The sequence below is a fragment of the Podarcis melisellensis genome (genome assembly GCF_964234715.1).
Source record: "Podarcis melisellensis genome assembly, chromosome: 10".
NCBI classification, from domain to species: domain Eukaryota; kingdom Metazoa; phylum Chordata; class Lepidosauria; order Squamata; family Lacertidae; genus Podarcis; species Podarcis melisellensis.
The window spans coordinates 53,765,581-53,782,185 of record NC_138542.1 but is presented as its reverse complement, the minus strand read 5'-3'; the positions used below and the strand labels follow the sequence as shown (position 1 = coordinate 53,782,185).

Genomic DNA, 16,605 nt, shown 5'->3' with positions numbered 1-16,605 from the left:
AACACACACAACTAGAGTAATGTCTTAGCGGCAGTTACCACTTTTTATGAACACAGCTGTTCCTGTATCTTCTCTGAAAAATTCAACTGTTTGATTTGGCAAAAGAACCGATGAGTGTCTGGGTTTGTCCCTTGCAGTGTCTAGCCAAAGAACACCGAATGAAGCTTGTACAGCAACAACAGGAAGTGGCAGGTCTTTCTAAGCAACTGGAACACGTCATGGACTTTTCTAAATGGGCTGTCGCCAGTGGTAGCAGCACCGCATTACTGTACAGCAAACGCCTAGTAAGTGTTGGAAGTTGGGGTGCAACTTGCTTGCAGAGAAGAGTTTGCATGGGACTAAAATAGAGTAAGAGAGCTTCAGTTTCCTTCACTGTCTCTGTCCCTTTGATATCGATGCTGACCTATCCTTTGATCTTGTCTGATATTTTCAGGTTGCCTTCTCTCCAATTTACTCCTCTCCAAGACACAAAGGTGCTCCAACTTAGAATAGATTTTCTAATTCTAAATTAAACTCCATGTTATGTATTTCTTATAATAAATTATTTGTTATTTTTCCTCAACAAGTGTCTCCACATGTGTGATTGCAGCAGATTCACAAGCTAGCCCCCACACTCTGTGCATACATTTCAAGAGTAAGAATAGAGAGCTACTGGACTTTTGTCTAGGAAAGCCATAGTCATGGCAAGTTGATTACAAAGACAGTGTGCTCTTAGCAGGATATGGGAAAGCAAGAGTCTGCTGAACAGTTATTTATAAATGTGCTACTGTTGTTCCTATTTCTACTATGAAAGCACGCTAAAAACTAGAAAGAGTGCTTAAAAATAAACTGGGCAAGCAGGGATAAAAAATGTAATGCATCAGTTTAATAGTCATATTTTTGGTGGATGTATTAATGCGCTGGGATTGACCAGGTGAGCATGCACCTGATGGTAATGGCTACCATGGGTTTACCACTGCAAAGGATGAAGCAGTCCACTCAGCAGCAGTGTGGGGAGAGGGGAAGTCACAGCAGCATCTTTGTGGTGGCAGTGCTAAAGCTGTGTGTACACCTGTTTAGCTGCCCGCAACCCAAAGCTCCCTTGATCTTGCTGCCTTCTTGCCCTTGTCTTGGCAAGTGTAGCACCTTTACATGAGAAAAAAACATTTGTCTCAAATAAATCCACAAGTGAAAGCATTGAACCTTTGGTGCAGGTCAGCAGTTTCACATTGCCCCTTTGAAGTCCCCCTTTGAAGTTGCTTTGTTCCAGCAAAGCCACATAAAGGGCAGTTGTTCAATCCAGAAAGAAACAAGAAACTGATTATTATATATTTTTTTAAAAACCACAATAACCAGGTTTTTAAAAAAGTGTAGCACCATTATCCCTGGGAGGGCACAGCTGCCACTTCACCTCCATCATGCACCACTGCTGAATCTAGGTTAAATAAATTCAGTCGAAGTATCTCCTCTCTCAGTTGTTACATCAACTAATAATAGCCAAAGCTTCCTGTATTAGACATTTTTTGTCTTTCATTTTTATTATTAGCTGTTTATTATTACAATACTATATTATGTATTTATTTCTGTTTATTATTAGCTAGTGTAAGTTGTATCTTATCTGTCATGCTAGTGCACAGTTTTGAAAGAGTTCCTGTTGCATTGCCAGGAGTGATGCTGTGTATTCTAATTTAAATAATAGTATTTTTTTAAAACCAACACTATTTGTGTCATGGGAATTCATGAAATATAATATTATTGTTAATAAAACTTTGCTAGGAGAATGTGAGAAACATGCTATATATTTTTTATCAATTTTAGGGCGGGTATCATGGGGAAAAACAGCCTTTACGTGGAACAATTTCCCCAGATAACAGCAGAAAAAGTTGAACTTTTTCATACATTATTCCTGATTTATTCTAGATTACATATCGATTAAGATACCTCCTTAGAGCAAGGTGTGATGCCTTACCAGTGTCTAACACCACCACCGTGTTTCACTGTGATCCTAGCTTCTGGGCCCAAAATATCTTCAATTTAGGTATGATACATTTCCATGTACATCTTTGTTAGTCTCTTTGTTTGAAACTGTTGATGTTACTAAACATGTTTACTCTCTGAAATAACTGTTGGCATTGATTTCTTTTAAGCGGTGTCTTAGGAATGGTTAGAGAATGCATTCCCCCTCCAAACTTGATACCCTTCTTAGAATATATCTTTTTCTGTTATTTTATACTTCTTCCCTCCACTTCGGGATTATGAACAAGAAAGCCTCCACTCATGATGAATTTCTACGTAGAGATATCATTTATTGACAGGACATTTTGTGTTCTTTGTGTATGCTCCGAATACACACATCTGTCTTGTTGCCTGTGCAGGCGGTAGGAATCCCCAATTAGGTTTGTACTGCATGCATAAGCACATTGAAAAAATGTGCTGTCACACGACACATGTATGTATCAAGTACATTACATTTCAAAGATGGGGATAGGGATGCTCAAGGAATCAGATGGGGTGTGTATTTCCAAAGCAAACTCACCTGATCTGCATATCCCCGATTGGAATATGGTTCTTTTTAAAATCCACACACACAAAAGAGTCTATGGCATAGTCCAAGGGCAGACTCTCGGTGTTTGTTTTTAATAGGTAGTAGCTGCCTGGAGTGGCTAGAAAGTATGTTTCCTGTTGTGCACATTGAAAATTGGGGCACAAATGCTCGTAAGAACAATGGGGGCATTATGTTCTGTCCCACCCAAGGACTTTGTACAGATAAAGAATGTGCTTGCATGGATCTAAAGCAATTTTTGCTTTGTTCAGGGTGGAAGTCTTAGACAAGACTTCCTTCAGTTTATTGGTTAAGCAGCACACTAGTTCCTCCTTTTACAGATGTCACGTTAAGGTGGAGCAGGATTAATCTGTCTGCATCAGTATACAAAAAATATAGGATCCAGGAATGTGCCTCAGACATGCAGATTTAGTTAACACATTTCTTCTACTTAATAAGACCAGTTCAGCATTACAGAAAAAAAGTGAGGTTAGTCAATAACATGTAAAAACATAGTATAATGAGGTAACTCAGAAACAAAGCATTACAGAAATCAGACCAATCAAATAGTTGAGGAACCTTTCTTCATTATCTGGGTGCAAGCTGTGACTGCTTAAAGTTTCATTATTTTATGGCAGGGCAAAAGTTGCATTGTTTTAAGATAAGAAAAGGAAACCATAGGATTGATATGTGAGCACAGCTTGTCTCACCAGTTATGATGCTCTGTAAAATGTTCAGGACATCGCAAAGATACAAAGAATGCCTTCATTCTCAGTGTAACAAGCTGAATTGTACTTCATTAGGTTGAAGGACATTACTTATCTTGAGTATCAGCTATGAGGTCCAATCCATTGAGCAATGTCATCCAAGGCAGGATGTGCAGAAGTGGAATTACTTGCCACAGATCAGTAGGCCAATTATCTTTTTTTCTATACAAAGTCCCTAGGATGGACAGCAAATCATTATCCCCTACCACTTTCAGGGGCATTAATGCCAACTTTTTCAACTTGCACAGCAACTTTCTAGCACTTCCAGGCAACTGTTACATGTAAAGAGAGAGAAAATGTTTAAACTTGGCCCTATGGTAACCTTGTAAATATTTTTAATGTCTTTTTAAATGTAATTCATTCTGATTTTTTAAAGAAAAAGATCTACACATTAAATGCTAAAGTGGGAAGGAGCAGGCTTTGTTGTGATCGAATAAGAAAAGGACACAGACTGAATTTAGGCTGATCCTTTAATCCCTACATGGAAGTGACATCCTGTAGGAAATTTGCCATGATGAAGTGGCCATCAGTGTCTTGGAATGAGTTATAGAATTGTTGAGTTGGAAGGGACCCTGAGGGTTATGTAGTCCAACCCCCTGCATTGCTAGGTTAAGAGGATAACCGATAAGTTCATACTTATTAGCTCGTAAATATCTGACCATTATCTGACTACGTTTGTGTTGGTCTAGGCAGCTAAATAAAAGTGTATGTGCACAACTTAGCTCCAGAGTTAACAGAAGGGTTTTTAGTTTAGATATTTGGCAATGACACATGCCAGAAAGGTTAATGTGGCAGAGGACATTGCCTAATGGTAGACAGTAAATCCTTAACTTGTAAATATAATTATTTTTATCCAGGTTCTCTGGTAATTGAAGATAATGAGACCCCACCACACATGCCTAAAAGCCCTGTGATGGAACCAAACATACAGCCACAAAGTGGCTTACCTTCAAATCAACTATCCAAGTTCCCAACACAGATCAGTTTAGCTCAACTGCGACTTCAGCACATGCAGCAGCAGGTCCTCGCTCAGAGGCAGCAGGCTCAACGGAGGGCAGGTCCTGTGGGGCTCCCAAATCCTAGAATTGCAGGGCCCATGTACCAGACTCCACCACCACCACCACCACCTCCTCAGGTAAATTAGGGCAAGTCCAGAGTAGAAGACCCTTAGCCATTTGTATTTTGTTCAAAAGGAAAACTGAAGTCAGCAGGGCAACCTCTAAAGACAGTTAATATGAACTTTATGCATTTCACAGAATTATAGTAACACCATATTGTATGACCACCAGTGTATGTTTTATGTGTCCAAGAGTTCAGTCCCCTCTGTAGATTTCCTAGATGCTTACAGACATCTTAAGGAGATCTCTTGTCATATTGCTGTGTAGCTTTCCCTGTTCAAGCAGATTGTGAAACTGTTAGTTATCAGGCTACATAGCTTTATGTTGAGGGTGAATCCCACAGTACTCTAAACTGTTACTGCTCATTTTTTCTGAATATCTGAGAATGGATTTCTCTTAACTTACAGAAAATTAAGAACATTGTTTTATCTTCCCAGCAGCCAACTTAGACAATTAAGAACATTGTTTTATCTTTCCAGCAGCCACCTCCACGTTTGGTTAACTTTCAGAATCACAGCCTGAAACCCAATGGCTCTGTTCCCCCAGCTCAGCCAATGAGGTTTCCTCAAAATCAGAATATACCACAGTCAGCTGTACGGCCCAATCCACTGCAGATGGCATTTTTGGCACAGCAAGCTATTAAACAGGTAAAGCGTTTTTATTGTTGAACACCCTGCCTCCAAAAGACTTAACTGGAGCACAATAACTTAAAAGGAGCAATGAAGCGGTTATGACAGAACCCTAGAAAGGATATATTGACCACATGGAGTCCTGCTGTAACAAGTATTCTAAGTATTTTGCAGACAAAATTGTTCATATCCACTCTGATCTTGACACCACTGTTGAAGAAGTTCCTATGAAGGCATCTGAAGCACCTTTTAGTCTAGTTACTTGGAATGATTTTCAGTTGTTGCAGCCTCATAAAATCATAGAATTGTAGAGTTGGAAGGGACCATGGTGTAGACAAGGTTTTCGTCCCTTTCACTTCTTGGGTAATTATGTTTAGCCCAAAGGGTATTGACAAGATCAGTCCAGAAGGTGATAAATGCATCTTTGAATGAGTGAATTATGTGAACTGCCTTCAAGCAGGAGACAGTGTTGTGACCACTCTTTAAGAAACCTTGTATTGCGATCTAGAGCATGTGCGTGTCTTGCTTTGGGCAATCAAAGGGATACTGCTGGATTACTGCCTGCCTCACTCCCTACTCCACAGTCTCTCTGCCTGAGCTAGGAAGTTGAAGAAACACACTTACACGCTAGGTTGTTGGTGTTGGGGGACATGCTGAGGCCACTCATTATGAGGTGGCTTGGAACTTTGTGGCCTCCATGACAACTGTGGGGCTGTTCCAACATGTCATCAGACCAACACTTGTGGCTGACCACAAACTGACTCTGGTCTTCTCAACCGGGCAGGAAGAGGGTGATCTTAAGGTGGATAATATTAATGCCAGTTCCTTGTAATGGTCAAATCATTTCCTGCTGAGATTTAGACTTTTAGCAGCTTCTCCCCTCCACGTCCCCCCTCCTCCAAGATGGGGGACCTATTAGAATAGCTTGCCTTTGGAGGCTGGTGGAACCAATTGGCTTCCAAAAGACTGGGAGATTTTGCTATTGATATGACAGGCACTCCTCTTGAAGCCATGGCTGATATGTGCAATATGCAGGTTTTAGAAGTAAATAAATAAGAGCTACTTTGCTGTCCATAACAATCTCTGAGCGAAAAACACTTCCAACTGTGTCTAATGTATCTGTTTTAACTACAGAGCAGAGCAGGGAGAGATTAGGGCTTCTCAAAAAAAAAGAGGTGTTATTGGAAAGGAGACACACTTTTAATAATGCTATTTAACTTTTCATGTAAAAGTAAAAACTGTAGAGAATACACATTGAAATAACATGTTGTCTCCCAACTTGCAATTGAATGGCAGCACCCACTGTCATGGGACTATTGACCACTACTGTAACTCTGTGCTAAGCACAGTTCTACAACTTTAGTCTGTCAACAAGATATTTGTATCTGTTCTCCTTTTCAAAGGTTAACATAGTTGGAGAGAAGTTGGTGCCTGAGTGTAAACCACAGTTAACTAAAACCTGAGTGTTCACTGTAACTTGGCAACCAACAATTTCATTCAACTGAAAGCAGCTTGGAACATTTTTTTCTCTTAACACCAAATTTTGCAAAATCACCTCACACCACCAAGGTACTACAAATAGTACAGCAAAGTGATATAAAGCAGATTAACCCAGTGCACTGCAGTTTTATTATTGGTGTATGTGATAAACTATTATTTTCTTAATACAGTTGTTGTTCTTTGTAGTGGCAAATCAACAGTGGGCATGCTTCTGCTACTCCCTCAAATGCCAGCAGTACAACATCCACTCCCTCCAGTCCTACCATTAATAGTGCTGCTGGATATGATGGGAAAACACCTGTTCCACCTATGATCGATCTGTCCTCAACAATGGGTGGCTCCTATACACTGCCTTCTCTTCCTGATGTAAGATGGATATTGCGCTATGTTTTGTATCTCGACTTCTTGAAAGCTTTATTACTTTCATGTGTTGAATTGGCAGATGGGGAATGTGACAGCTTACACAGAAAACAGTCTAGTCCACAAATCAATAGTATGTCATATTCCACCAGTTTATATAGCAGTAACTGGGGCTTATGTTAGTATGATTTTACCTGTTTCCCTTATTTTCTTTTGATGCTAAGAGCAGAGCTAAGAGCCTATATTTTATGTGGTTATAGTCTAGACCTTGTCATATGTACAAACACTCAAAAAAGAAATTCTAACATTAAGCCACTTTGTAGTTACTTCTTCATCTGATAGATATATTAAAGAAAAGCCCTGATATGACTGTCTTTCCTAACTCCATAAAATTGGTTCTTGCCTAGAGTTATTCCCTTAGCAGAACATGCACCCCTCTGCCAAGTTACCCATGGGCTGTCCATACATGTTCCCTCCCAATAGAGCTATGGGGCTAGCCAGCTTGCCTGGATGATTTGTATGCTGAACACTTGTAAAGGTCTGGCAGTGGTTGTGAAATCAAACAGCTATATTCAGTGTTGAGCACTGTATGTAGCCTAGTTAAGAAGCCTATTTATAATATATATATGCAGGTCCTGATGGAGATGGATTGAGGATTAAATCTGTAAATTAAAATTTAAACCTTCTGTCCCATGTGTGTGGGAGAAATATGAGAGGAAACAGACCATGAAGCTCTTTTTTAGCAGTTAAAAAACACTTGGAGGAGGCATTAATTAGTACTGAAGGATGTGTCTTTCCTCCAATCCTAATGAACTACTCAGAAAAGACATTTTGAGATGCAAAGAGGACAGAGCTCTTAACAGGTTAAAGTATTGGTGGGGAACTTGTGGTCCCTGGTCGAATTTCTTGCAGCAGATTTCCCCAAGGGAATGCATCTCTCAACAGCAAAATAGGATTTCTTTCCCCAGCTTAAAGCAAATGGTGGGGGCAAGCATCCTTCGAGCCTAATTCCCCCCAACCCACTGCTCCCAATGGCCTTTCAGCAGAGGCAAGATTTGCACCTACACAGCTCTTTGTGTCTTCTCATATTTTGAAGATTTTCCCCCTTAAAAAATTAAACCAATACTTTTCTGTATCCCTAGTTTTCCCCAGGTATGCAAACACCCTTGCTGGTCAGCAGAGGGCCACCCCCTTTACTCTTGGAGGGAATTTTAGTTGGATTATATGTATGCTGCATTTGTTTGTTTTACCTGTTGCAGTCTTGAAATGAGTGAGTAATGAAAAGTGGTGGCATTGAGTCTCTCTGGCCTAACTATCTCTTAATTGTTTTAAGATTGACTGTGCAGGAAGCATTTCACTGGAAAGCATTGGGAGGAGAGAGGGAATTGTTGAGCAGAGCCAACCCAAACCTCCTTCACGCAAAACTGTCCAGTCCCCAAATTCATCAGTGCCATCTCCAGGCCTTTCAGGTATGGCTATTATTTATTATTAAACTCCTAATATTCTGATAAAATGGATTACTGTTGGTGGGTTATTCTCTTGCCCCAAAATTGATTAATCACCGGCTCTGGATAGATTTGTATTTGTATTTCCCCTAAAGGAGCAGGTATGTAGGCTGGCAGTGCCTTGATCCAGTGCTATCACTATGGCTCACCACTATGGCTGGCTCACCAGTTAGTCTTTCCTAGATTAAGGGAGCCTGACAAGAGTCATTCACTCTCTGATAACTATTGGTGTTTAGAGTTAACACTCTTGGAAGCTGAGCAGAACACTGGATCCCTGTTGAAAGAGCACATTTCAGCCTGGATGTAATCACACTGACTCCTTGAATTGAGGAAAATATGAAAGCTACATTTCTTGCAAGAAGTACGTGCTTGATAGCAAAGATCCTAGTTCTAGTTAACTAAGGTGGAGATGCAATGAATCACGCTTGCTCTTTCATCCCACAAGCCATGAATGTGGCCTTGAGATAAAATATTTCTCATCCCTATTCAGGGATGTCCCCATGCACCTCCTTATCTGCAGCACAGGGGGCTCTGGGCACTTATTTTTGCTGTTCATAATTTATTTCCCTTGATTTCTTCTGCGGTATTGGGGCAGTGGAGTGGAAATCAAAATAATGCTTAACTACATCTTAAGATCATGTGATCAACCTAACAGAAGTTTTTAAATCTATATAAAATAAGTTTTTTGACAAGATTTTTGTAAAAATTCAGGTGCGGTTGTCCATCCTCCAATTCGTTCACCCAGTGCCTCTAGTGTTGGAAGTCGAGGCAGGTAAGCAAAAATAATAGGTTATGAAAAAACTGTCAGTGTGAATTGTCCAATTAAGGTGTTTTTATCTGGCAATACAGAAATCTAAGAAACTGAAGATGGGTGCTGGTTATAATTTGTTTCTTGCATCTTGCAGATGAATGTTAGTTCCATCCCCTTTTTTTAGTTGAACTTGATGGAGAAGAATATTTTTGCTTTTTTTAATGTAACTGTCCACTTAAAGCACTTGATTTTTTGTGTTGTCATGGCTGAAACACAAACTTTGAATGATCAAATGTGGAAAAAATACCACAGACTGGTTCATACAATGATGATGTACCCTCTTCAAATTATCTAGAACATGTCACAATAGTCTTGTTTTAGTCTTGCTTGATCTTTTATCCTCTTCCCCACTACTTCTTCCTTTTACAGCTCTGGCTCTTCTAGCAGACCATCAGGTGCAGATTCAACCCAGCGAGTCCCTGTGGTCATGTTGGAGCCTATCAGAATAAAACAAGAGTCTGGTGTGCCAAGTGAACACTATGATTTCCCTGTTGTAATAGTGAAGCAAGAAACAGATGAAGAATCCCGGAAGCAAAATGTAATCAAAGTTATAAAAATAGTCTCTAAATTTGGGAGCGTAATTATTAAGTTGGCTGAGTTGTTACTGTTCTACTCAGGATTTATATTATTCTAGAATACAAAGGAAAACTTCTACGTTCTTCATGCTGATCTGGGAAATCATAGAGCACTCATGCTGTCTACTCTTCCGCACTCAAGAACTAAATGTTCAGGGGTTTTTTAAAATGCTGGAAGCTCTTTCTAAAGCCATAAATTTATCCAGCTATAGTAGTTGATGCAATTAGCTAGACCCTTACTGCAGAAGAGGCATGACTGTGTGCATTTTTATACACACATGTATGTAACAATTTTACATTCTTTTCAGGCTGCATACTTTTTTCTTCTTCCCTACAGACTAGGTTTCCAGGAAATTTACTTACCTCAATGTTGTTGAATAACAATCGCAATCGCTCATCTGAAGCAACCGTCTTGAGAACAGAAGCACCAGACAGTACTGGTGACCAACCATCCAATGGCAAGGCACCATGGATAGGGACACCTCATGTTGGAGAAAGCAGGAAAGATGATGACCCCAATGAGGACTGGTGTGCAGTGTGTCAGAACGGAGGAGAGCTTTTGTGTTGTGATAAATGTCCTAAAGTGTTCCACCTTTCTTGTCATGTTCCCACACTCAGGAATTTTCCAAGGTAAAATCAGCTAGACTGTAAAATATTACCTCAGACCTTCATTCTTTTTTATATATACAGTCATTTTCTAATTTTAAAGCTAAACAGGAGCCATCAGGAGTTCAGATTGTGGATGTGTGAAACGACATACCCATTACAGTTGTGGTGCCATAGTTTTGCATTGTGATTCCTAAAAAAGTGCTCCATTGTTCCATTCTCCATTCTTGTTCGTATTTATTTAGTCTGAGGAGTGCTATTGATCTAGTACTGCATTTGTTCTGTGTTACTGTTTGTCATGTTTGAAATATTTTTTGTGGTATGTTATACAATTTCAGCTATTTTAATAGAAACATTATTTCGAAAATGTAAACATGAGATATATCTATCTATCTTATCTATTAAAATTGTATACTACCCTTCATCCGAAGATCTCAGAGCCGCTTCTGGGCCCAAATAGCCTCTCCTACAATTGCATATGCAAACACACAGAATTTGCAGTTGAAATGAAATGCACATCTTCTGATGATATAGTACCATTGCAAGATTATTTTACCTAGTTAAGCAAGAAGGAGCACTCCTTCCTGTTTTCTAAGCTATTAAGATCCTTCAAAGGAGAAAGATGTCTTTTTCTATGGTAAATAGAGGCAAAATTATGTTTTTCAGGAGCGCTGTTGTAGGAGAAAAGTTCTCTGAATATATGCATGTATGTGTGTCTGCTTCTCTGTGCATACATATATGTGTGACCACCTGTGGCATTCTAACTCAGATCAAAATAAGTTAGTCATCCAGTTACAGAGTATAATGTATCCAAATAAGAAAGGCTGAGGGAGACATTTTGCACACTGAGAAAATGCTTTTGGAGAGAAATTTCTGTTTTCTCCAGTGGTTGTGATCTGCCCAATGCTTCTAATTGTAGGGGTCTCTTCCGTTTTGCTGTTAATCAAGAACAGCACAATATTAAGGGCAGTGCTTAACCTTCCCCATTTACTTCCCTGTTTTTAAACCACAATGTGCCTGTGATTTGTAATGCATAATATACTTTCTATTGCTTCCTTTAACAATGGCAGCAGTTTTGGTACTTACTGGCAGCTAACATTTCATCCACGCTTTTTCTAAGGTACTGATGAGAAGACAGTTTTAGCAAGGGCCACTTTGTTGAAGCCAGTGGGGAATGGCAAGCCACATTCCTTCGATCTTCAGAGACGCCCCCCAGCAAGTTCCTCCCACCAATGTAGCACTTTGCTTTTGGTGAGAAGGGAGAACAATAGATTGAAGAGAATGTTGCATAGCCATGGCCTGCATGCTTATATTTCTGAGAAGAAGGAAGCAAGTCTAACTGAGAGGAGAGAAATAGGAGGCACCGTGAAGACAATAATTTTAATAGAGCAAGCCTCACACATCCTTCTAAGTCCCTTAAGTGTTCATATGTACCCTTAGATTTTATTTCTGATAATGAGATGACAAATGGTGCTTGGGTGAAGAAATTCAAAAATTGCAGGAGGCAAGGCCTATCTTTTATCAGTTGACTTCATCTCAGCCTCAGTATTTTCTAAAACTTATTATAGATAGCAGATAAGAGTTTGCTTAGAAACACTCAGAACATGGATTGATGCCTGTTTGTCTTCGCTTTGTTTAGCGGAGAATGGATTTGTACATTCTGCCGTGATTTGTTCAAGCCAGAAATGGAATATGATTGTGATGGCCCAAGTCATGTGACTGAAGAAAAAAGAAAACTGGAAGGCAATATGGGATTGCCACCTATGGATCAGAGGGTGAGAGTATAGTCATTGAAGTGCATTGTGAATACACCTTGAAAAATGCCATGGTAGTAATAAAATTATTATACCCCTGTAATTTCTTAGTAAGTAGTGAGAACTTGAGAATATGTCCTAAATACATCTTGCACCTAGGTTCTTCTCTGGTCATGACCTTTTTGATACCAGAAGTTTGTAGTATCTCACTGAACACATATTAACACTTCACTCTTTCAAACAGGAAGGTGTGGACAAATGAGACCCATGATGCTTCTTCTTGAGTTTAAACCTCACTTGAAATCAGAGCAGTTTGATCCTCAGGCAGGTTTTTACTCCTGGGTTTCCTTTACTTTGAAAGTGGTTTGAAGATCAAGTAAATGTGTGTCAGGTGTGGAGTATTTGAGTTGCCATGCCCACATTTTCTTTGTAATTTTAGGAAATATGCTAATTAATTAGCAGAACTATTATTTGAGGTATATGTAGTAGCATGAACAAATAGCCTCACTAAGCATGAACAGATGAGCCTGCATGTATTCAGAGGAAAAATCACAGCCCTCCTGTCCTGTTCCTGCTATACTATGCAGTGCTAAGAGATGGTTTGACTTAATGTACCAACCCAAAGCTCATATCTTACCTTCCCTAGGGACAAATCATGAGCTGTAGCCAAGTTTGTTCTTGGCTTTCCACTTCTGGTTTCTCTGTGGAAGACAAACCATGATCCTGTTTTTCAGACATAATGCTAGGTCAAACCATGGATTCACTCTGGATAACACAGCAGCAACAGGACCAGGGGAAGAGTGAAGCCACCACAATTTTTCCTCTTGAGTTCCTGCAAACTGTGTCTGTAGTCCATTTTGTCAATACATCTTGAAAATTATGTACTGGTGGCAAAAAAGGCCACTGAAGGAAAAGTTGACTAGGAGGGTGGGAGTGGATCTCACAATGTCTGAATTCCAACACTGTCTTCTGTAGCCTCAGAAAAATGCAGTTTCTACTGCGTTGCTGTTCTAGCTCTTCAAGGTGGTACTCTGTGTAACTGAAATCATTTATCTTTTCTATTGTGCAGAAGTGTGAAAGATTACTACTGTACCTTTACTGCCATGAAATGAGCCTTGCTTTTCAAGATCCAGTTCCTCCCACGGTATGATGGTCATTTTATTTGCCACTAACATTCTGTGAGGATTGTGTTGGCATTCATTACTGGTCAGATATTATATTCATGCTTCAGTGCAGTATATAATTTCAACAGAGAGAGAAGAAATGCTGATGTAAAAGCAGCATGCCATTTGAGTCTCATATCTGAATACAGTTGTTAACTGCCAATTTTTATTGAAGTACATTTATTAATACAGTAGTTCAGTTTCTGATCTTCTTGCAGCTGTTTATTAGTTACTGCATGTCATTGAAGTAAATGATACCAAGAGCCATCCATTATGTGTTTTACTATGCAGTGTGTTTAGAGATACATAACTTTGCATAAGCAGTGCATTAAAAGGGAAAAGAGAGACCCCTTTCCAAAAATGTAGGGTGGAACCTTTTCTAGACTTTATTCCATTTCAAAAGTTAATTAGTAACAATGAATGAATGCCATCTGTAAATACTGTGGGTTGTACCTAATGCTAATCATGAGTGTAATTGCATTTACACATCATAACTTTCACCCTCCTCCCGAAAAAAGTTTCCCAAAACTATGCTCCAGAAGGTCTCCCAATCCTCCGCATCTGATTTTGAGGGTATGCCAGGAGCTTGAGGGGAATAGGAGAGGGAGACAAAATTCTGTTGCATGCACAGATATGTGTGTGGAACTCCAGCATTTGTAACAGCCCAGTAGTAGGCGGGCTTGGCAGTTTCAAAATATTTAGATTAGTTTACACAATAAAAATGAAACACTCCATAGACACTTTCCACTTACTTTGAAGTTCCTATGCAATATGAACTAGAGCAGGTTGTCCTGTGTAAATAGGAGCCATTATCCATATGCTGTCATTGGCTCAGTTGCAACAGCAAATTGATCAAAAGATAAACCACCTTGTTCTGAGGCAGGTATTAGAAGTGTGCTAGAGCGATACATAGCATTGTACATCCTGTGCTGGGCCCAAAATAGAGATAATAAAAGATTGAGGCCCAGCTCTCTGACATTTCTCCTGGTATAGGGGATGTGTTTGTGTTTTGCTGTGATTTTACAGAGATAGCCTGCAATGTGCTGCTAAATACAGTTTCTGTGGAAACTTATTTCCAGTTAGCTTATCTAGATTTTCATTATGACACTATCTTAAATAGCAAAATGAATCTAAGAATTTGTGTATGTTAGATGAATAATATGCCTTTTAGAGACATTGCAATAACTGCTGTTTACAGTATATATATTCCTTCCAATTATTTTCAATAAGATAGAAAGATTGCTCTCTCCATTCATAGCAGGAGTCATTTGCTTAAGATCTGCACAGTAGATGTTCACTTTCCCAGATAATGCCAAAGAAGTATGCTAATGTATTACTGAGAAGATTCATCTATTCCTTTCTAGGTGCCTGACTACTACAAAATAATTAAGAAGCCAATGGACTTGTCAACCATCAAAAATAGATTGCAACTGCATCATCCATTGTACACAAAACCAGAAGATGTTGTAGCTGATTTCAGACTGATCTTTCAAAACTGTGCTGAATTTAATGAGGTCAGAAAAGACTCTGTGTGTGTGTGTGTGTGTGTGTGTGTGTGTGTGTGTGTGTGTGTGTTTCTAGGAAGCTACCATTGCTACCAGAGTCTAACTGTGGATTCTATAATAGTTTGCAGAGTCACATTGCTGGTAATTTATATGCAGAATATAATTATAGGTCCCTTTCTTTAGCAGTGTCTGGCCTGCATTGGAGTTGAGATATGATATTAGGTGACAGTTGAATCATATAAATTTCCTTACACATTGAACAGTACAGAATATTTGCATGGGGGAGAGAAATGAGGGCTACTCAGCAGAAGTAATATTGTACTCTGAGATAAGGTTGTTAGATCTCTCTTCTGCTGCTGTAAGTCACTGTGTGTGAACAAACTCTCTTAGCCAAGAAGTGATAGAAAATACCAAAGCGCTAACTAAGGTGCTAACATATCGTTGCATACTAGTTTTATACTACAAATGCTACTGTCAACTGTATCACAGTCATATCATATTTTGATTTGTTAAAGTGTTGATTGAGTTCACAAATTTTAGTTTGAGTAAGATGAATTTTATTCAAATAAAATTATTAGTAGTGTTTGTGTGTTCAAGTTGATTTACTTTGGCATTTGACTTACCCATTTTTTTTTTATATGGGACTGCAAATATAAAACCAATGATATGTTGACTTTCCCCAACAGCCTGATTCAGAAGTGGCTGATGCTGGCATGAAACTGGAAGCTTATTTTGAGGAACTGCTGAAGAACTTTTTTCCAGAAAGAAAATTCCCTGCCCAGCCTTATTGCCGTGCTGATAGAGATAGTCCCAACTCAACAGATGACTCTGATGACGACTTTGTACAGCCACGGAAAAAACGTCTCAAATGGGAAGAACGCCAGTTTGTAAAATGAACTGGATATAGGCACTGCTAAAGATTTTTTTTTTCATAAATATTTATCAACATTGATTTTTGGGAGGGCATTTTATGAGCACGTTGACATCTACAATTGTGGACATTCACTGGGAGTCCTACCTTGGTACAAATTTGCCAAGAAGTGAGGCATGTAGGAGACATTAGAAAAATTCTATAAAATTTACCCTTGGTTTTTAGAATTCATTCTGCCACCACTCTAAAGTGACAACTGTTCAAATCTTTTATTTAGAAAGGATTTGTAAAAATTAAACTAAAGTTAGAAACAAATTTAATGTGTAGATTTCAGGAAAATGTGATCTTACCAGAAATTAATTTACCAACGACATGTGGCTGGCCATAATTTCAGTTCTTTGTACTGTACATAACTGTTAGCCACTGAGAAGAGAAAAGCACATGCTCAGATATTGGCCTAGGATACAATGGAATTGTTGTTGCCCGCAGAGAGCTACTTGTGCTCTGAAATGTAAGGAGTGGGGAGATGAATTAAAGTACTTTGAAAATGGACATTTGAGTGTCTTGCTGTGCTCATATGGAGAGAAATTTTATACAATTGGTTGTAATTTCCTGCTGGCCAGCATTGCATGTATTTCTAAACTTTAATCTAGCAATGGAAGTATTAAGGTTGACTTTCATCTTTATAGTTTATCCTATTTTACACCTACCCAGAGAGCTAGAAGGAAACCTCCCTCTGCTGCTTTTATTAGAATGTGTGGTCTGCTGCCATAAGCTGGTTTGGAATTTTTCATTAGAAACACACTGATTTACTCATTAACGTATACTGTGTGATGCTTTCCTGAATGATTACAAAGAGGAAGATCATGTCCTTAAATTTATCCTCACTTCAAATTTTGAGTGTGCCATCAAAATCAACA

At 39.1% G+C, this 16,605-nt stretch overlaps 1 protein-coding gene across 2 annotated transcripts in view; it reads left to right on the top strand.

The window, feature by feature from the left end:
• TRIM24 (tripartite motif containing 24) overlaps positions 1 to 16,237 on the top strand; it is a 36,283-nt gene extending 20,046 nt beyond the window's left edge. Inside the window, exons 7-19 of one of the 2 annotated variants that reach the window (XM_081928203.1) lie at positions 138 to 284; positions 1,900 to 2,017; positions 4,146 to 4,423; positions 4,889 to 5,053; positions 6,722 to 6,901; positions 8,229 to 8,364; positions 9,112 to 9,172; positions 9,581 to 9,749; positions 10,124 to 10,416; positions 12,032 to 12,167; positions 13,216 to 13,290; positions 14,674 to 14,823; positions 15,501 to 16,237. In XM_081928203.1, the coding sequence (XP_081784329.1) occupies positions 138 to 284; positions 1,900 to 2,017; positions 4,146 to 4,423; positions 4,889 to 5,053; positions 6,722 to 6,901; positions 8,229 to 8,364; positions 9,112 to 9,172; positions 9,581 to 9,749; positions 10,124 to 10,416; positions 12,032 to 12,167; positions 13,216 to 13,290; positions 14,674 to 14,823; positions 15,501 to 15,710 (2,118 nt within the window). In that variant the 3' untranslated portion in view covers positions 15,711 to 16,237. Of the gene's footprint in view, positions 1 to 137; positions 285 to 1,899; positions 2,018 to 4,145; positions 4,424 to 4,885; positions 5,054 to 6,721; positions 6,902 to 8,228; positions 8,365 to 9,111; positions 9,173 to 9,580; positions 9,750 to 10,123; positions 10,417 to 12,031; positions 12,168 to 13,215; positions 13,291 to 14,673; positions 14,824 to 15,500 lie in introns of both variants that reach the window. The other variant, XM_081928202.1, reaches the window with a different exon arrangement.
• The last annotated feature ends 368 nt before the right edge of the window (positions 16,238 to 16,605 follow it).